The sequence below is a fragment of the Rhinopithecus roxellana genome, chromosome 17 (genome assembly GCF_007565055.1).
Source record: "Rhinopithecus roxellana isolate Shanxi Qingling chromosome 17, ASM756505v1, whole genome shotgun sequence".
NCBI classification, from domain to species: domain Eukaryota; kingdom Metazoa; phylum Chordata; class Mammalia; order Primates; family Cercopithecidae; genus Rhinopithecus; species Rhinopithecus roxellana.
In genome coordinates, this window is record NC_044565.1 from 21,651,238 (window position 1) to 21,671,959 (window position 20,722).

At 41.9% G+C, this 20,722-nt stretch overlaps 1 protein-coding gene across 1 annotated transcript; it reads left to right on the plus strand.

Annotated features, from left to right (window-relative positions):
• The first annotated feature begins 2,792 nt into the window (after positions 1 to 2,792).
• PLEK (pleckstrin) lies at positions 2,793 to 19,610 on the plus strand. The gene is made up of 8 exons (XM_030921403.1): positions 2,793 to 2,858; positions 4,534 to 4,710; positions 4,950 to 5,131; positions 8,239 to 8,446; positions 10,165 to 10,269; positions 15,297 to 15,380; positions 16,235 to 16,304; positions 17,832 to 19,610. The coding sequence occupies exons 1-8, from the start codon at positions 2,793 to 2,795 to the stop codon at positions 17,966 to 17,968; spliced, it is 1,029 nt and encodes a 342-aa protein (XP_030777263.1). The 3' UTR covers positions 17,969 to 19,610.
• Positions 19,611 to 20,722: the final 1,112 nt, after the last annotated feature.

The following is a 20,722-nucleotide window of genomic DNA, read 5'->3' on the forward strand; positions in this document are numbered from 1 at the left end:
ATTGCTAAAGGGGCATGAACCCAAACTGAAAACATTTTCATTAAGGATTTTCTTAGGGGCTACATTGATGTGAATATCCTCATTCTGTCATTATAGACCTTTTGCAAGTGATATTCATATGACTAAGGCATGCCTGCCCACAAGGCTGCTATCTGAGTTTCTTTTTGGCATTCATATTCAGATAAAATCTGATTAGCCCAAGAGATGGAAGCAACTGCAGGGTGCATGCCACCACTTATGGCTGCTTTGCCCATGGGAGACACGGTTGTTGGATCACGACACTTTTCCACTGAGTCCAGCCTCAAGCATCCACTACTACTCAGTCTGAATTGACAATTGAGATAGATTCTGCTTGCCACTCTTGAGTTGAACTGATTGAACTGAACTCAATGGGCAGGTTTGGGAGCAGAAAACAAACCACAGAAAGTCAGCCTGAAATGCACCAGATGGAAAGTAGAGATCCATGAGGAGCTTATGGTCGACTGTCAATGTATATACATTTTATCTTAATTTTTTAAAAAAATTCTGGTAGAATGACAGTCCTCCTCCCCCCTGAAGGCATCTTTCCTGCACAGCCTTGTTGTGCAAATGTGAACCACCTGCCTCCACACTGGCCAAAGCTGAGCTACATATTGTCCTGCAGAGGTCTATAGGATCATTTTAGGAAATATTGTCAGACTTATTGTGTCTATTCTTATGTTAATCATTTCATTATGCCTTCTTTATTCAGTCCTATCTGTTAATTAATACATAATGTGATCTTATATTTTTATTTTTAAGTTTTTTAAATTTTTAAAATGTAAATTTTTCTGGGTGCATAGTAGGTATATATATTTGTACGGTACATGAGATGTTTTGATACCGGCATGCAATGTGTAAATAATCACATCATGGAGAATGCAGTATCCATCCTCACTAAGCATTTATCCTTTGTATTACTAACAATCCAATTACCCTCTTTTAGTTGTTTTAAAATGTACAATGAAGGTGGCAATACTCACACTATTGTGTTATGAAATCGTAGGTCTCGTTTATTCTTTCTGTTGGCTTGTTTTTGGTACCCATTAACCATCCCCACTTCCCCTCAACTCCTCTACTTCCCTTCCTGGCCTCTGGTAACCATACTTCTACTTTCTGTGTCCATGAGTTCAGTTGTTTTGATTTTTAGATCCCACAGATAAGTGAGAACATGTGATGTCTGTCTTTCTGTGCCTGGCTTATTTCACTCAACTTAATGATCTTTGAGTCCATCCATGCTGTTGCAAATGACAGGATCTCATTCTTTTTTATGGCTAAGTAGCACTCCATTGTGTATATGTACTACACTTTCTTTACCCATTCATCTGTTGAGGGACACTTAGGTTGCTTCCAAATCTTATCTATTGTGAACAGTGCTGCAACCAACATGGGAGTGCAGATATCTCTTCCATATACTGATTTCCTTTCTTCTCAGGGTATACCCCTCAGTGAGACTGCCGGGTCAAATAGTAGTTCTGTTTTTAGTTTTTTGAGGAACCTCCAAACTGTTCTTCATAGTGGTTTTACTAATTTACATTCCCACTGACAGTGTACAAGTATTGCCTTTTCTCCACATCCTCGTCAACATTTCTTATTGCCTGTCTTTTGGTTAAAAGCCATTTTAACTGAGATAAGCTAATAGCTCATTGTAGTTTTGATTTGCATTTCTCTGATGATCAGTGATGATGGACGCCTTTTCATACGCCCATTTGCCATTTGTATGTCTGCTTTTGAGAAATGTCTATTCAAATCTTTTGCCCATTTTTTGAATGGATTATTAGAGTTTTTTCCTCTAGAGTTGTTTGAGCTCCTGATATATTCTGGCTATCAATCCTTTGTCAGATGGGTAGTTTGCAAATATTTTCTGTCATTCTGTGAGTTGTCTCTTCACTTTCTTGACTGTTTCCTTTGCTGTGCAAGACCTTTTTACCTTGATGTGATCCTATTTGCTTATTTTTGCTTTGGTTGTCTGTGCTTGTAGGGTATTGCTCAAGAAATTTTTGGCCAGACCAATGTCTTGTAGATTTTCCCCAATATTTTCTTATAGTCATAATGTGATTTTAATTACAACCATTCATTCCATAAATTATTGATTGAACACCTGGCAATATCATGGTGAAGTAAGTTCTTGCCCTCATGGAGCATATAGTTGGGTGGCAATAGTTGACAGAGTGATTTTATACAATTTATATATAAAACATATGTATACATATGTATTTAAAAATATATATGGTATAATGCATATGTACATTGTTCACATATAAGCATATCACATGCATTATATACTTATATATATATATTTTATACATGATCTAAATATAATACGTATTTTGCTTTAAGATGGAATTATTGTCTCCCTCTTAGAAAATAAAAAAACTATGGCTCAGAAATACTAAACATTTTACCCAAAGACATGTACAACTAATAAGTGGTTGACATGAGGCTCAAATGTAGGTTCAAGGTTTGACCCCAAATCATAGCATACATTGAAGCATCCTAAATACTTCAAGCATCATTGTAAGACTTGTCATACAATCATGGAGGAGGCCTGCAAGTCTGAGGCAGGCTGGATTATTCACAACCCCAAACCTTAATCCACCAGAAGAGAAACCAAAGGGAGGTGTGTTTCCTCACAAATACATTCATGCAGATCCTCAGAGCCTTCAGCTTTCCCATTCATTACTCCACATGGCAACTGGCTAAATATTTTTGACTCTTCCTCATTGGGATGATAGTGATGCCAGTTCATTATCACTTTTCTGAGAATAGCGAGGATGAAGGAGCAGCTGTTTATTGTGTTGGAAACTCAAAGCATGGAAGACATTCATACATGGCCATCTGTGAAGATATTTAATAATACAACCTCTCATTTGTAGAGCACATTTGAACTTATAAAGTCTTACCCAAATTATTTCATTTCACATGTGCTAGAAATCTCGGAGGTAGTCATTCTTATCATTTTAGTGCTAGGAACTGAGCCTTAGAGAGGGCAAGTGGCTTACACAAGTGTGGGCAGTATGAAAACAATAGAGCCAGCTGGGAGTGGTGGCTCACACCTGTAATCCCAGCACTCTGGGAGGCCGAGGCAGAAGCATCACTTGAGATCAGGAGTTCAAGACCAGCCTGGCCAACATGGTGAAACCTTGTCTCTACTAAAAAAAATAACACAAATATTAGCTGGGTGTGGTTGTGCATACCTGTAATCCCAGCTACCTGGGAGGCTGAGGTGGGAGAATCGCTTGAACCTGAGAGGCAGAGGTTGCAGTGAGCTGAGATTGTGCAATTGTACTCCAGCCTGGGTGACAGAGAGAGGACATGTCTCAAAAAAATAAAATAAAATAAAATAAAATAAAATAAAATAAAATAAAATAAAATAACAGAGAGAGAGAGATAGTGCTTGAGCTAGATCATCTAAGATTCAACCAGCCATCTCAGCAGTGTTGCCAGAGCTTATAAGTGAAGGCAGATTTGGGGTAAAACCAGCTTTTATTTATACCTGTCTTCAGTGAGTCAGATTAGTTGGTTTGCAGGCCATATTTTGAAAACCACTAGGTTTTAGGATATTTAATTCTTTCTCCAATTCTGACTAACTCTCCCAAGGATTGAAATGTTCTAAAACCCTTAAAAATAAAACCCTTCCAACCAAACACCAATAATTATCATTTTTGTGTTTTTTTCTCCTTAAAGTAGGCAGTTAAACATGTAAAAATAAATAAAGACTTCAAAAAAAGAACTATACTCTAAGATCATGTGTAAGATGTAGTTTCGGAAGCAAGAGCTGCCGGCAGTTCTTACACATAGTGGAGTTGAGAATGTTACTATGAGGTGGCTTCTTTGTGGTTCTTAATGGTGTGAACCAGGCATGAAAAGGAAGGTGCAGGGGAAATCATAGCAGGAAAGGGTTTGGGTGGGGATGAAGTAGACAATAAGAAGGACTGGTTGCTCTTTTCAATGAAATGTGATAGCTGCTAGCATTTGGCAGTTTGGGAAATGATCTTCTTTTGTACTATTTTAATGAACATCCCCTGTGTGCTCAGTATCATGAGCCAAGGAAAGTACCTGATAGTGCAATTGCCATGGAGAAGGAAAGATAACCATACTGAAGACAATTAAAGAACTATATGAGAAAGTATATAACAAAGTTCCAGGACGTGTGGCACATTCAGTTAGAAAAGTAGGAGGCACCCCTGAGATCAGGGTGGGTCTGTGCAGTTTGGGAAGCCTCATCAATGAGGTGGCTAAGCTGAGCCCTGAAGGATGGGGAGAGGTTAGGCAAGGGGAGAAAGAGGAGATGGCAGAGTTGGGAAGGAGTATTCCAGACAGTGGGGTCAGCTTGGGCAAAGAACTGGGAGTAGAAATGAGAATGGCTCCCCAAGAAGCCACTGATTTCAGATGATTTGTGTTGAAGGAACAGAGATGATATCACAAAACATTTTAGAAACCAACTGTAAGTAAAAATAGAATCTTCCCTGTTAGGAAGAAAATACAGCGTGCAAAGAGCCCTGCCCATCTTAGCTGTTTTGGTTGTCATTGCAGGGGAGCGTGTTCAATACGTGGAAACCCATGTGGGTTGTACTGTTAGAAGATGGAATTGAATTCTATAAGAAGAAAAGTGACAACACCCCCAAAGGAATGATCCCACTGAAAGGGAGCACTCTGACTAGCCCTTGTCAGGATTTTGGCAAAAGGATGGTGAGTTGACATCACGAGCTGCCGTGAATCCCTGGTCAGGCACTCACCTTTTGGTGCAAGCATCGCCTACAATGTGGGTGGTGCTCCCTGGGCTGGTCCCTCTCACCACCACCCACACCCCACCCTGGCATTTGGATTTCTCTTGACCAGAACAGTTTTAGGCCAATGGCCTCTGCTTCATGAGGGGCCCAACGCCCTTGAAATAAGTCATTCCTAATGGGACATGTTTTGATTTTCAGTTTGTGTTTAAGATCACTACGACCAAACAGCAGGACCACTTCTTCCAGGCAGCCTTCCTGGAGGAGAGAGATGCCTGGGTTCGGGATATCAAGAAGGCCATTAAATGCATTGAAGGAGGCCAGAAGTTTGCCAGGAAATCTACCAGGAGGTCCATTCGACTGCCAGAAACCATTGACTTAGGGTGATTTTCTGTGTTTACTTCTCTTTATCCGTTCCTTCTGATAGACACAAACATAGCAGATCCCACTCCAAGGCTTGCTCTGGCCACCTCTGATGTTGTATCCACTCTGCCAGGTCAATACTGGCACTTGATGAACTAAAATGTTTACCTGGGTCTGAAGGTCTGAAGGAGTGATCCAAGGCCTACCAGCTGAGGAGAGGAGGCTAATGGAGTACAAATTCCCTCACATTGGGTACGAGAGAGAGAGAGAGAAACATAATCATTGCATTTATAAAGTAGCCACAATAAGTCAGTCTTGAAATAAAGCTTTAGGATCTTCAGGTAGAAAGGAAAAGGCAGGGGCTATGCATCCAAGCAAGCAAGGTTTCAAGTTCAAGTTCGTGCATTTACACACTCAGGAAGGGCCAGCCAGGGTAAACACCTATCCTGGTGGAAGCCGTTTATGCCCTGACCTGGTTTAATGGCCTCTGATGTTGGCTGACTTGGAATTGCAGGTGATAGTTGTAGCCTAAAGGTGGTCAGAGGCCAACAGGAAGATCTAGCCCCTGACAGAGGTTGGGAATGGGATTTCTTCCTTCCTGGATATCTCACATCTTTGTCACATGAGCCCCTTTCTCTAGGAGTCCCTTTCTTCTAGGTAGTTTTGCTTTTTTGTTGAGCATTCCCTGAAACAGGAGCCCTGTCGAGACAAATCCCATGCTGGCTGCTTAAAATGTCCAACAAGAATTTTGTTTTTATGGAGGGGTTCTTCTCTTCCTTCTCCTTCTCCTTCTCCTTCTCCTTCTTCTTCTTCTTCTTCTTTCTTCTTCTCCTCCTTCTCCTCCTCCTCCTCCTTCTCTTCTTCTTCTTCTTTCTTCCTCTTCCTCTTCTTTTTCTTTCTTCTTTTTCTTCTTCCTCTTCCTCTTCTTTTTTTTTTGAGACAGAGTTTCACTTTTGTTGTTCAGGCTGGTGTGCAGTGGCACGATCTTGGCTCACTGCAACCTCTGTTGTCCGGGTTCAAGCATGATTCTCGTGCCTCAGCCTCCTGAATAGCTGGGATTACAGATGTGCACCACATCTGTAATTTTTGTGGCTAATTTTTGTGTTTTTAGTAGAGATGGTGTTTCACCATGTTGGCCAGACTGGTCTCAAACTCGCAACCTCAGGTGATCTGCCTGCCTTGGCCACTGAAAGTGGCCTGTAATCCCTAAGATTCCAAGTGGGTTAGTACCTCTTGAATCCCTCTTGTTGAAGGTCAGGGTGGATTCTGGACATTTCTATGGGTGGAGCCTTCATGGGGGAGTCAGGTGGCCTCGGTTGGGAGATGAAGGCTGCAGCAGAGCCTGGGACCCAGCAGTGCTGACACATGATGGGAGACCTTAAATGTCCGACGACTGGGAGACTAGACCAAACTTATCTTTCAGGCTTCAGCATGCCTCACCGAGTGGGCATGGATGCAAGGGTTGAAACATTGAAAAGTGACAGCCCAGGGTAGTTGTGACTTTGGTATAAGATCACTCAAATTCCCTGAGCCTTAGTTTTCTCATCCTTAAAATGAGGACTGCACTTACTGCCCTGCCTCTTTACAGGCTGATATGAAGATAGAAAGAAGAAATACAGTGTCACTTAGTTTATCCTTGTGCAGAAAGAAAAGTGAGCAAAAGCCTTTCATACATGAAATTCACAGAAGGCTCGCTATCCAACTGCTGTCACTCCTGTTTTGAGGGTGGCATCCCTACTGCTTTTGCCTGGATGACAGGACAGGCAGGCTGTCATGTTGACTCCCTTGTTGGCTACATTTTTAAGGAACACACTGCTTTTTATTTTTTAGTTTTTAAATTGACACATAATGGTACATGTTTATGGGGCACAATTATGTTCTGATACACATATACATTGTGCAATGATCAAATCATGGTAATTAGTGTATCCATCACCTCAAATATTTATCATTTTTTTGTTGTAAGAACAAACGTGCTGTTTTTAATACAAAGCTTCATTGTAACCTGCTAATAATCCAAAGTATGGGTCAATTTCATTTTCTTCTCTTTGCAATCATCTCTTGAGGCAGAAGGTTGCTTAAATGATTTCTCAAGGTCCCTGCTAGACTCTGCAAAGGCATGACAATCAGTGCAGGTGATGTCATCAAATTTTCATTTAGGACATATAGCCATCACATTATTTCCTATTTAAAAACTTGCAATGATTTCCCATTAGTCAAATTTCTTACTGTGCCATCAAAGCTCTCCCCACCCACCCTACACCTCCCTCCTCCTCTTGTTTCCTTTTGCCTTCTTTCCACCAACTCCTCCCCTGTCCCATGGGGCTGCTTTATGCCTGAGTGCATCTGTTCACACTGCTGCCCCCTCAGCCTGTGCTGGTTCCTCTGTATCCTGCCTCATATGCTTGGCAAACGCCTACTCATGTTTTAAGCCTCTGCCCAGTGTCACTTCCTGTATGAATCTTTTCCTGATGGTGCATGTACAACCCTCTTCTCTCACCTCCTCCACCTCTTTCACACCTTCAGATTAGATAGTAGTCTCGTGACTTAAAGCAGAGTACTTGTTACAAGACTTATTTATTACACCCATCATGCCCTTTTACAGTCCTTGAGGGAATTTCTCCAACACCCAGTAGAGTACCTAGCATCTAGTAGGTGCTCAGTAAATGTTTGTTCATTAATGGGATAAGTGAGTGGGTTAGTAAAACCCATTTCCTTGATGCATGTGTTGCTTTTTTTTTTTTTTTTTGACAAAGACTTTTTTTTAATTATTTTTAAAGTTATTATATTTTGAGATACAGTCTTGTTATGTTGCCTGGGCTGGTCTTGAACTCCTGGGCTCAAGTGATCCTCCTGCTTCAGCTTTCAGAGTAGCTGGGACAACAGGGGTGTCACCATACCTGGTCGTGTGTTTCTTCTTAAGTAGCATGTAGATGTTCTTAAAAACCCTTTACATAGTTTGTTTGTTTGTTTGTTTGTTTGTTTCTAGTGGGTATCTATCCCACTGGTTTTGTTTTCTCTTTCTTGAAATAACAGGGGAGACAAGACAAGTCAGACCTGTGGGTGCGCTGGAGTCAGTTCAGGGGTGATTGTCAGGGGCTTGTTCTTTGGTAAGAAAGAGTTAACCTTCCCTGTGCTTGTCCCATCTAGGTAACTGTGTCATTGATTGGCTAGTATCCAACCAGTCTGTTAGGAATCGCCAGGAAGGCCTCATGATCGCTTCATCGCTGCTCAATGAGGGGTATCTGCAGCCTGCTGGAGACATGTCCAAGAGTGCAGTGGATGGAACTGCTGAAAACCCTTTCCTGGACAACCCTGATGCCTTCTACTATTTTGTAAGAAAAGCTCCCCATCTCTTCTTCCTGTAAGGGAGGCTGCCCTGAGCAGATCCTAGATTGATTTCGGGTCGTAGACATCTACAGAGCGCTGTTAGGCAGTGGGTAGGGACGTCAGCCAGGAAGAACAAGGGAACACCTGAAGTTTCCAGGCCCATTTAGAGCTTCTGTTATACCAGCATTTCCCAACTCAACAGCTGCCCTCTCCACAACACTCGCCCTGTCCAAGTGAATTTGTTATTATAAAAGGATACTACTGTTTACTTGAAAAAAAAGTTTTAATGGACGTTTTAAAGTTTATTGTTTCCTATCTATTTATTTATTTATTATTTATTTTTTAGACATAGTCTTACTCTGTCACCTAGGCTGGAGTGCAGTGGTATCATCTCGGCTCACTGCAACCTCTGCCTCCCGGGTTCCAGCGATTCTCCTATCTCAGCTTCCCGAGTAGCTGGGATTATAGGCATGCACCATCACTCCCAGCTAATTTTCCTATTTTTAGTAAAGACAAGATTTCACCATGTTGGCCAGGCTGGTCTCGATCTCCTGACCTCAAGTGATCCACCTGCCTCTGCATCCCAACTATCTATTCTTATTCTAAGCAATAATTCATTTATAAAACTGTCTTAGACCCTAGTCCATGGCAAGCATTCTCTAAGACAAGAAGATATAGCCATGTAGACAAGTGTGCTGGGGGGACAGGCAAAAATCCCACCCTCCTGCAGCTTCCTTTCCAGAGGGGAAGCTATAAATCACAGGTTTGATGTGTTAGGTGCATTGTTCCAAATATACATTAAAACACGTGACTCTGAATTAAAAATGTGTTCATGGATGTCACTTCCTGCAGTCATCTTGTGTACCTCCCACAGTATGCTTACCCATGATTGGGAAACACTGTATTATACAATGTCAACCTATTCTTAGGCCACCTGAGAAATTCAGCAATGGTGGATTTCTTGGGGGATTTTGGCAGTTTTGTTTCTATTTTAGATCAGAGCACAGAAGTTAGGAAGTTGCCTAAGAGAACCATCCTTCTTATAAACATGAAGTGAACACCCTAGAGAGTTTCATTTCACTTTAGGGGAAGTTCCACAGTCTGTCTCTGTTTTTTTTTTTTTTTCTTCAGTCCTTTGATCTGGTCATTTATAGCCATTTCAATGCAGGATTCTAAAAATACCCATCACAGTGGCTCCTCTTCCTCGGTCTGATTCATCATCCACTTTTGCTGAGCAAGTCCCAATTCCCTCATAACCTTAGGGGAAGAGGCTGGACATGGGCTTTCACTTTTATTCAAGAGGGGGCTCAGTGGCAAATGTTGAGCTGGTGATAGTATTGCGAATGAGAAATTAGCCTGCGCTGCTTTCAAGGATGTGACTATGATATCCCAAGAGAAGGAAGGCTTTGAAGGCAGACATGTGCCTGGTTAGGAAGATGGAGCTCAAGTTAGGATACAGCTTGGGAAACCCTCCAGAATAAAAGGATATTGACAAAATCACACCTGAGTGGAGGCAAGAAAGGAACAGTCCCTGAAACAAGTAAAAGGAGGAGGAGAAACTCACTTATCAAGGACCTTTGAAGTTCAGATCGGGATGTACACAGGAATGGAGGAAAATGAGGAGGCTGCCCTTATGGTTGGAGGGGAAGGGGAAATGGAGATGGCTCAAGTTGCAATGTGCCAAAGACTGGCAAAGTCAGCTTGCTGTTTGATTTCCCAACAGCCAGACAGTGGGTTCTTCTTTGAAGAGAATTCCAGTGATGATGACGTGATTCTGAAAGAAGAATTCAGAGGGGTCATTATCAAGCAGGGATGTTTACTGAAGCAGGTGAGTGGCCACCACTGCTCCTGTCTAGCCTTCTCCCTTTACAAGGTCCTTTTTGTTTCTAAGTTACCCAGTGACTTTTGGTTTGTTTGGTTAATAGTCAAGCAGAAAATGAAACTCACGGAGTGAAAAACGGATGAGTAGCTCTGTAGATATCAAAGTGGCTTTAGGTCAGGAAGATTGAGTTTGACAGGGCAGAAGATGTCCCTACAAGTAGGAAAATGCCTCTTTTATCCATATCATAGTGAAAAAAAGATGTTTCAAGAAAAATATGGCCGGAGGAGATAAATTGTCTAAGAGATGGCATTCAAAAGACAAAGCTGTCCCATGGTAAAAGTACTTCCATTTTACCTGTCCCTCCTGCCTTCAAAACAACCAGGAAAACAGGAACAGGCCACGCCCAGAAGAGGAACAGAGTACACCACTGAGAGCAAAAAAGAGTCATTCCAGTCTGTGGGTAGGGCACAGCAAGACCGAAACCTGGGCGTGCAGAGGCCAGTTCACAGGAACAGCAGGCAAAAGTCAAATGCAGATTGAGGGCATGGACAGAGTCCTGGGGGGATGTCCAGGTGTCCAAAGGTACAGGCCACCATCAGTCTTGGAGGCAAGGGCTGGGGAGTGCTGAGAAGCCCCAGTCGGTTACCAGGTGCCAAGGCATATGATGTCAAGAAGTAAGAGATGGACAGGGGCCAAGATGACCGAGGAAGCCAGGGCCAGCACCTGGTGGAGGAAGTCGCAGGAAGACATGAGAATATTCAGGGGGAAGCTAGTTGATACTAGTACAAGGCATCTTAGAGGCCAAGGCTGCTTTGCAGGACCAAGGTCTTGCCTTTCTGGCTGCACTGTGAGCTGCCTTAAAAGCGCTGCTCAGTATATAATGGAGAGAATCGGTTGCCATCAGGAGATTTCCATGTACTGTCTATAGGCTCCATGGGACTGGGGGATTTGATTTACTTCATGTTAGGACTCTGAATGTCCATCTTAGTGATTAATGGAATGGGCAAGGAGGGAAGAACCAGAGAAGAGCCCATATTTACATTTATAAAGAGGGACTCTGGGCTGGGCTAGCTGAAAGGAGGTATAGGTATGGATTTTGAGTTTCACTGGGGGAAGTGGGACATTCGAATGGAAAAATTACCTTCACATCAGGTTTTAAGAGAACAGTATCCTAAGAAACATATGGCAAGGATTTATAAAGAATTCATGGACTATTGTAATATGTTTTATGACGGGGTGACCAGCTGGCTAGAGTAAAGGAACGGCATGGGGCAGGGCCAGCCTTATACCGGAAAGGCTCGGGCAGTTGCCCATGGACAGTTTGCCCGCTGTTGCTTTCTCGTTGGTTCTGACAAACATTCCTATGTTGCTGGTTCTTTGATTGCAGGTGCTGGAATGTGGCTATTAAGCAAGAAGAGTAACTTGGGAGGGAATTTCCTTATTTTGTTGATTTCTTCCGTCATTCTATATTGTTATCAGCTATTTCTTGAATTAGTTGATTGGACAAGCCCTAATCTAGAATGGGGCTCTTGGAAAGCCAAGGAAGAAGGTTAATAAAGAGTAAAGTTGGACTGGAGCCATGTCTCAGCGAAGCAGCCCAGTAGGAGACCTGGGATGGTCAAAACTTGTGTGTGGGTAATGGTGCCTGGATGTATTTTGAAGACAATAGGGACAAGGATTGAACTTACGTGTTTTCCTTTGCCTTCCTTTGCCTGGCCTTTGATAGGTACAATTTCGCCTTAGCTAGCTTGGTTGGTGCACATTTTAATACCCCAGGGAACTGTTAAAACTGCATGCCAGGCCAATTAAATCAGAGCTTCTGGATTTTTACAGCTCCCAGTTGATTCTGATGTGTAGCCAAGGCTGAGAACCACTGAGCCAGCCTTTTTCTTAAAAGCGAATTTATTCTATTATCAGTATACAAGTTAAATAGTCTTTCTTAGAAGCTTCCTTTATATGTGAAGAAAACAGAAATCTATGTTCATGCAGGAATTTTGTTCTTTTACAAATTCTTTCCTCTGAATCTTATTTTTTTTCAGGGGATGGGGAGGAAAAACCTTTTCAATTTGAATGGACACTTCCCCTTGATGTTTTAATCTCCTAGCTCAGTGGTTAGTAACCATGGTTTACATCAAAATCACCCAAGGGAATTCTCAGCATTTTAAAACTTTGTTTTAAAATCCAAAAGTAAGCCTCCCTTGTGTTTGCTACTGGGAGTTAGCCAGGATTAACCTCATAGAAGGCTTGTTATAATGAAAAAGGACACCTGTGCTCCACACCTCACAGATGGGAAGTAGCTGTGGCCAACAGGAGGCCATCACCCCTGCCCCATTATTTCCACTTTTCTCATCTCAGGATAAATAATCTTACTTGGCAACAAGTTTGAGGATGAATGATCTTAGATTACATTCAGTATAATCCCTTTTTATGTAATTGTTTCTGCTATAACAATGAATAAAGTATCTGCTTGTTTAATTCTCAACCACATTTAGATTCCTTGAGGGAGAGGAACAATGTGTTATATATGCTTCTCTTGTATCTGCTGCAGAGTTCAGCATCCTTCTTGATTTATCATAGACAATGAACACTTGGGGAGCTAGTTAAGTCAAATATAAGTAAATGACTTTGACAGTTCAGTGGCAACTCTTGGAAACCCAAGGCATACAAGCATTTCTTAATATTCCTTAGAAAATACTCATTAAGTGAAAGATGAACAGAAATGTACCACTAACATCCAACTCTTCAATGTGTCACATTGTGATGTCAGTGAGGGCTTAAAGGGAATATGGTGGTTGGGCAACATTTGATGATTTCACATCCTCTTGTTGCCTTCCTCTTCCATTGACTCATAATAAGTTGGTGATTGTCCAGCAATTGCACAATACAGCATGATACGTGTGTCTGTCAGTGAAGAGGAAATGGTATGGGGTGGCAACTGTAGTGTCGTTATTCTGAAGGGCAACATTACTTAAGGCAAAGAGCAGCAATGTATACTTTTGGAAGGCTATGCTTTGCAAAAGCCATTTTGGACATGATATAGCAGGTAGGAATATTTTCTGTCCTTGCATATGACTCTGCAGGGGTTCCAGCTCCATCCCTCAGGAAGTAGAAAGTTCTTTGGAAATGAGTTCCTTCACCAAATGTTTTGCTAAAAAACTTAGGCCTATTTCTGAAAGCTTCCTTGGAGCTCCTCTGGATTTATAAAGGAGGCACTATTTGCTAAAACCACACACGTTTTACTGCTTTCAGCACAAGTACAATGAAAAATGTTGGAAAATTTGTATACATGCTTGCCAATATGTGGTGGTTTAAAAATTACAAATAAGGCCGTGCGTGGTGGCTCATGCCTGTAATCCCAGCACTTTGGGAGGCCGAGGCGGGCGGATCACGAGGTCAGGAGATCGAGACCATCCTGGCTAACACGGTGAAACCCCATCTCTGCTAAAAATACAAAAAATTAGCCGAGCGTGGTGGCGGGCGCCTGTAGTCCCAGCTACTCGGGAGGCTGAGGCAGGAGAATGGCGTGAACCTGGGAGGCGGAACTTGCTGTAAGCCGAGATCGCGCCACTGCACTCCAGCTTGGGCGATGAGCAAGACTCCATCTCAAAAAAAAAAAAAAAAAAAAAAAAAATTACAAATAATATTTCTTGTATTGGCAAGATAGAAACCATGTATCTTTTAATATAATATTATTTTTGGCTTCTGGAGTTAAGTTATTTGAATTTTCTTTGGGAAATCATAGAGTCAGGTTTACCATGACAGTTTAAAATCTGCTATACACTAATGGAAATAACTTGGTAACTCATGGCAAGTACAAACAGATATGAAGCAGCCGCTGTGGCACTGGGGAACAAAGATAAGCAAGACACAAATCCCACCCATAAAACTCAGTCTAGACAATGTCAGCGTTTAATTCCTTTGGGAAAGGACAAGTCATCACCTTCTTTCTTCTTCTTCTTTCTTCCTTCCTCTTTCCTTCCTCCTACCTTCCTCCCGCTTTTCTCCTCCTCCTCCTCCTCCTTTCTCCTCCTCCTCCTCTTCCTCCTCTTCTTCTTCCTTCTTCGTCATGTCTGTTCTAGCAACATGCATTTCCACTCCTACTGCAGCTACCTAAGATTTAGTTCCTAATAATTTTATGCCTGGATCGTTGTGATCCTTCCCTAATGAATTCTTTCTTACTTATTATCTTTTCCCTGGCTTTCCTTTAATCTAGCCAGCTGGTCCATCCTGCGCTTTGTCACCATATTAATCTTCTTAAAATGTAATTGTAATTCTTTCACTTCCTACTCAAAAGCCATCAACAACAAACCCTGCCTTTTATTTCCACTGAATCCCTGTCCACTTTTCCCACCTTACCTCTGCTGCTCTTCACAAACCCTACATTCTAGCCAGACTGGTGTTATTCAGCAACACTTGAGTATGTCTTTTGCATTCCCACCTCTGCTCTTGTGTTGTCAATTGTCCTCCTACCCACCTTTTCTTGCCCATCTAAATCCTGCGTCCCACATGGATAAATGCAGATTTTTATAAGGCTTTCTTTGATATCCAAAACACACAATCACACATTTCTTACTTAATGCTTCTGGAATCCATTATCTATACCAATTATTTGATTTGGGCATTTGCTACTTTATATTTCAACATAAGTCATAAACTCTTTAAAGATTTTTTAAATCTTAAAAATTTTTTAAATCTTAAAAAATCATAAACTCATCTTAAGCCTCTTTATTCCCCCTACATTACCTAACATAGTACATTGTACTTAATACTGCCTTATATCATACTAAAGCTGGAAGATAATAATTAGAACTAATTTAATCCACCTCTTTGATCTAATAACATCCAAATTATTAATTGGCTGTAGCACTATCTCCCTGACAAAGACCTAGGCTGGGGTATTGTTATCCTGGAGTTAGTATTTCATTTTCTCTTTCTTTTCTCAATTCAGCAAATAATTATTCTGTAGGTATTGTATGTGCAGAGTGATGCTGGGAATTCACCATCCTTTCTTTTGATGTTGATCCTGGATACAGGGGCATAGGAGGAAAAACTGGAAAGTGAGGAAGTTCATCCTGAGAGAAGACCCTGCCTACCTGCACTACTATGACCCTGCTGGGGTGAGATCCTGTGGTTCCTACATCCATTCAAATAAATAAATCCACTTCATTTATAATCGGGGCTTCCTATTGCCCCTCTACTCTGTTAATATCCCCTTTTTCTCTTTACTGGCCCACTTTTTTTTTCTCCCATTCTCCTCTACCTTTTTCTATCTACTTTCAATGCAAAGATCTGAGATCTTGGGCCTCTGAGGCCAGTACAAGCTTAGGGATGGAACAAAATATCACTATATTGTAATTTATTTGGTCAACTCAACATATTGTTTCCCCAGTCTGATATTTTCAGGGGAATTAAATCAGTCCATGGTTTAATATGCATAAAGGTGATAATTCCTCATCCAGATCAACTTGGAAGAGGGTATGAAATCCAGGAATTTGGGCTGTTGATTGTTGAAGAGGGCTTTTTCCACCATAAAATGAACCACTTTTAAAGCATGAAGACAACTCTGGGTAGGGTGCTCAGCCTCTGCTTGTAGCACTGGGCTATTTGACTTCCCCTTGATGGTTATATTGCTGCATCAGGTGCTGGGACCAAAGAGCTCTGGAAACATGTAGCTCTTTGTGGTGGGATACAGTGACCTGAGCGTCTCCACCTCTCCTGTCACTTTTCTCCAGATTGAAGTCCAGATTGACTTGCATTTTCTCATCCAGCCTCCTGGGCCCACTGAAGCAGGGTGTGGAGGATCTGGGAGGACCCTAGATTTGGAAGCAGTTTTCTTTAATCTCCTTCTGCTCTTACTTATTTTGGGGACCCTGATGTATACCAGAGTGAGTCTGCCTTTTTCACCAAGAGGATGAGGTCTATCTGTATGCTGTATTTTGGAAACATAACAAACAACTCCTTTCTTCTTTAGGCAGAAGATCCCCTGGGAGCAATTCACTTGAGAGGCTGTGTGGTGACTTCAGTGGAGAGCAACTCAAATGGTAAGATGAATTTCTGTGTGAGAGAGGTGTGTCTGCTCAGACTCCCCTCCCACACCTGGACATTCTGGGCCAACATTAATCAATCAATTAATTAATCAGGATAAGCAGGAATGGGCCAGGCATGGTGGCTCACACCTGTAATCCTAGCACTTTGGGAGGCCAAGGAGGGCAGATCACTTGTAGTCAGGAGTTCGAGACCAGCCTGGCTAACCTGGTGAAACCCCGTCTCTACTAAAAATACAAAAATTAGCTGGGTGTGGTGGCACATGCCTGTGAATCGTTTGAAGTTGGCAGGTTGCAGTGAGCTGAGATTGTGCTACTGCAATCCAGCCTGGGTGACAGAGCAATACTCTGTCTTCCTCACCCCACCAAAAAAAAAAAAAAAAAAAGAAAAGAAAAGAAAAAAAAATAGCAGGAATGAATTTCCTGTCTGAAAACCTTGGAGAAACCAAGAGTTATTTTTTTTCTCCAAACTGCTGTCCAGGCTGTCCAGGCCTTGGGGAGTTGGATGGCTTTGTGGATGCCTCAAGCAAGTCCATAAGCAATGCTGGGAAAACTGCATCATTTCCCAATGGCTTAGAAGAAGAGCAATGAAAGAGTTGTACTAGAGGACCCCAGACCACAAAGCTATGATTCGGTGCATGGAATAACCACGTGGGTGTAGTTTGACTTCTCAGGTGCTGAGGACAAATGGTATATCTGGGGAGATGTGGTTTTGACATCTCATACCCTGTTTTTGTCCTGACATTTTGGTTTGTAGTATGATAAATGCTGACAGGAAAACATCATAACTGCAAATGCCTAGAGTTTAACTGTGCCTGAATTTGCCCACCTCCACTCCCACCACCTAGAATTATACTTTGGTTTTGGGGCAGAGAGCATGCTGGTTCTTTATTTGATTTGTGATGTTTTAAGTCTTGTCACAGTATTGACCACGTTATTGCCTTTTAGTCTTCAGCAGAACTCTGACTTAGCCCTTGATGAAAAACAGTTCAGGCTATACTTGTGGTACTATTGGTAGGTTTGGCTTTGTGTATGTATGTAAACATATATACACACACACACACACACATATATAATAAATATATATTATAAATATAAATCTATATTAACAGAAACACAGGTAGATAGATAGATATCAGGAGCAATCCTTGATTTATATTATGAGCAGAGGTAAGGTACCCATTAGAAACTGTTAGAGGTTACTCATTAAACACTGTTGCTATACCAAGGTGAGAAATTTAGTTTGCCTGTAAACTATGAAAGAAAACGTTTCTCCTTAAGTGTTTTACCTATTTCTTAAAAATATATATACACACACAATCATACTATGTATCTACTGTATCAATACTATACATATAACTGTGCAATGAATTATTCTATGATCATACTTTGTTTGTATGTTTGAAAGCCACATAGTCAATTTCCTTAGAACAGGAAGAAAACAGAGATTTCATGGCTTGCAGAAGGGTGGACCAAGTGGTCTTTCTGATGCCTGTGTGTACTACCATTCTCCTCTTTCCCCAGGCAGGAAGAGTGAGGAAGAGAACCTTTTTGAGATCATCACAGCAGATGAAGTGCACTATTTCTTGCAAGCGGCCAGCGCCAAAGAGCGCACAGAGTGGATCAAAGCCATCCAGGTGGCCTCCCGAACTGGGAAGTAAAGACACTCCTGCATTCCTCCTCCCCTCCTGCGGGAAGCCCATGGACAAGCTGAGTCCAGGACCTGTCCACTTCTGTGACAAATCAATGGGAAAGAGCCCAGGGGTGGGAAGTTTTCATTTGCAGGGGGGTCTGAATTAACTCACCACGTGGCGCGCAAGGTTCCCCTGCATCGTATTGCTCACTGCAGCCCCTCCGCCCCTCTCCATGACCCCCAAGCAGATATAACAAGCTGTGCAGCCTCAGTAGGCTGCTTGCCCTCTCCAGGCCTCAGGGCCTCTTCTGGAAAATGAAGAAATTCAACTAGGAGATTCCTGAGGTTCCCCCAGCTTAAAAAAAAAAAAAAAAAAAAAAAAAAAAAAAGTCTTCTAACACTCACAGAAGTGAAAGCCTATCTAGTTGATCTGCTGGTGTCCTTCCTTGGCTAAGTCTTGGCTTTCGGTTATCTTCAAATGCACCAGAACCTGAGCCAAGGCTTCTCTCTGAAACTCTTGCTGATCTATAGTACCAGGAAGAAACCTCTTTTGTTCTCTTCAGCCATCTTCTACTTGCTCTTGGCCTCGAGGTCGTGTAACAAAACGAAGGAGAGCTCTCTTCTTTCTTCCTCATCCTACTCAAAAACTTCCCGAGAGCAGTGGTGGCTTTGAGGGTTTTGACTTCTATTACTTTTCGCAGCCTGGAAAGTTGTGTCTTCTGGGAAAGAGACCCGGGGAGGCCAGGAGTAGCTGAGGGTCTTTTCTGTGCCCTGAAGCCGCCCAGAGGAGGCCTATCCCACCCTGGGTTGAGGCTGATCTGAGAGGTTCTCCCTTTGTTCCTTTCTGGAGCATTTCTCTAACGTTTATTACAATTTGGAGGGGGACCCCACATCTGTGAGATTCTGTTTCATTTGAGGTTTACAGAAAAAAAAAAAAGTGGTCAGATGCGTTCGCCCCATGGGTAAGAGGCCTGGGCAACTGCCTGGTGAATGTGTCTCCCGGCAGCTGTAGGAAGTGGAGGGGCTGAACTACCAGCCAGTTCATTGGATGATGGGTTAATTCAACAACTGCACTGAAAGGACTCAGGGCCACGCAGAATCCCTGAGAGGAGCTGTTAGCATTGCGCAGCATCTTCAGTTCTCCAGTTAATGATATTCTGTTTGTGCCTCAGCTTTAAGCACAAGTAGCAGCAGCGCCTGCTTGAGTTCTGAGGGCATCGTGGCCCTATGATTAACCAGAGTGATCTAACCTAGACTAAAATTGGGAACTTGTGTGCAATTTTTGACTTGACCACTGACTAGTGTGATTCTTCTCCAAGACTGAGAAAGACAGCACCCATTGAAGCAGATATGTGTGTGAAAGTATATTTTTCAATTCCAGATTTTTAATTTTAAGGCCCCAGGAAAGAAAGGAGAGTAGAACCTTTTTCCTCATTTTATCAATTCCTCTCTTGCCCTCCCTCAATTCCCCTGTAACATTCCTGAGGCTGTTCCTACTCCCAGATGGTTTTATCAATAGCCTAGAGGTAAAGAACTATCTTTTTCTCTGATTCTTTAATAAATTGTCTTTATAGAATATGCACAAGTTTTTCTACACTCAGTGTTAAAGTATTTATTAATGGGAAGTCAACTTAATGTTTTGAAATAAATATATGACTCTGTTTAATGCATTTTTGGTGTGATGACTCTGTTTTCCCTTCTATTGATAACTCTCCCCTCTGGCTGGGCATGGTGGCTCATGCCTGTAATCCCAACTTTTGAGGGGCCAAGGCGGGTGGATCACTTGAGGTTAGGAGTTCGAGATCAGCCTGGCCAACATGGTGAAATCCCATCTCTACTTAAAAAACCAAACAAACAAAAAAACCAAAACAAAACAAAAGACTCTCCGTTCTTACAACTCAGTTTTATTTACTAAGGGTAACACTATCTTTTATTTTTCATCATCACAATAGCTTTATGATTCTTTTTTATTATTATACTTTAAGTTCTGGGGTACATGTGCACAACATGCAGGTTTGTTACATAGGTATACATGTGCCTTGTTGATTTGCTGCACCCATCAACTCATATTTACATTAGGTATTTCTCCTAATGCTATCCCTCCCCCAGTTCTCCACCCCCTAACAGGCCCCAGTGTGTGATGTTCCCCAACCTATGTCCATGTGTTCCCATTGTTCAATTCCCACTTATGAGTGAGAACACACGGTGTTTGTTTTTCTCTCATTGTGTTAATTTGCTGAGAATTATGGTTTGCAGCTTCATCCATGTCCCTGCAAAGGACATGAACTCATCCTTTTTTATGGCTACATGGTATTCCATGGTGTATATGTGCCACATTTTCTTTATCCAGTCTATCATTGATGGGCATTTGGGTTAGTTCCAAGACTTTGCTCTTGGGAAGATTGCTGCAATAAACCTACATGTTCATGTGTCTTTATAGTAGAATTATTTATAATCTTTGGGTATATACCCAATAATAAGATTGCTGTGTCAAATGGTATTTCTAGTTCTAGATCCGTGAGGAGTCGCCACAGTCTTCCACAATGGTTGAACTAATTTACACTCCCAACAGTATAAAAGTGTTCCTATTTCTCCACATCCTCTCCAGCCTCTGTTGTTTCCTGACTTTTTAGTGATCAACATTCTAACTGGGGTGAGATGGTATCACATTGTGGTTTTGATTTGCTTTTCTCTAATGACCAGTGATGAACATTTTTTCATAAGTTTGTTGACTGCATAAATGTCTTCTTTTGAGAAGTGTCTCTTCATATTCTTTGCCCAT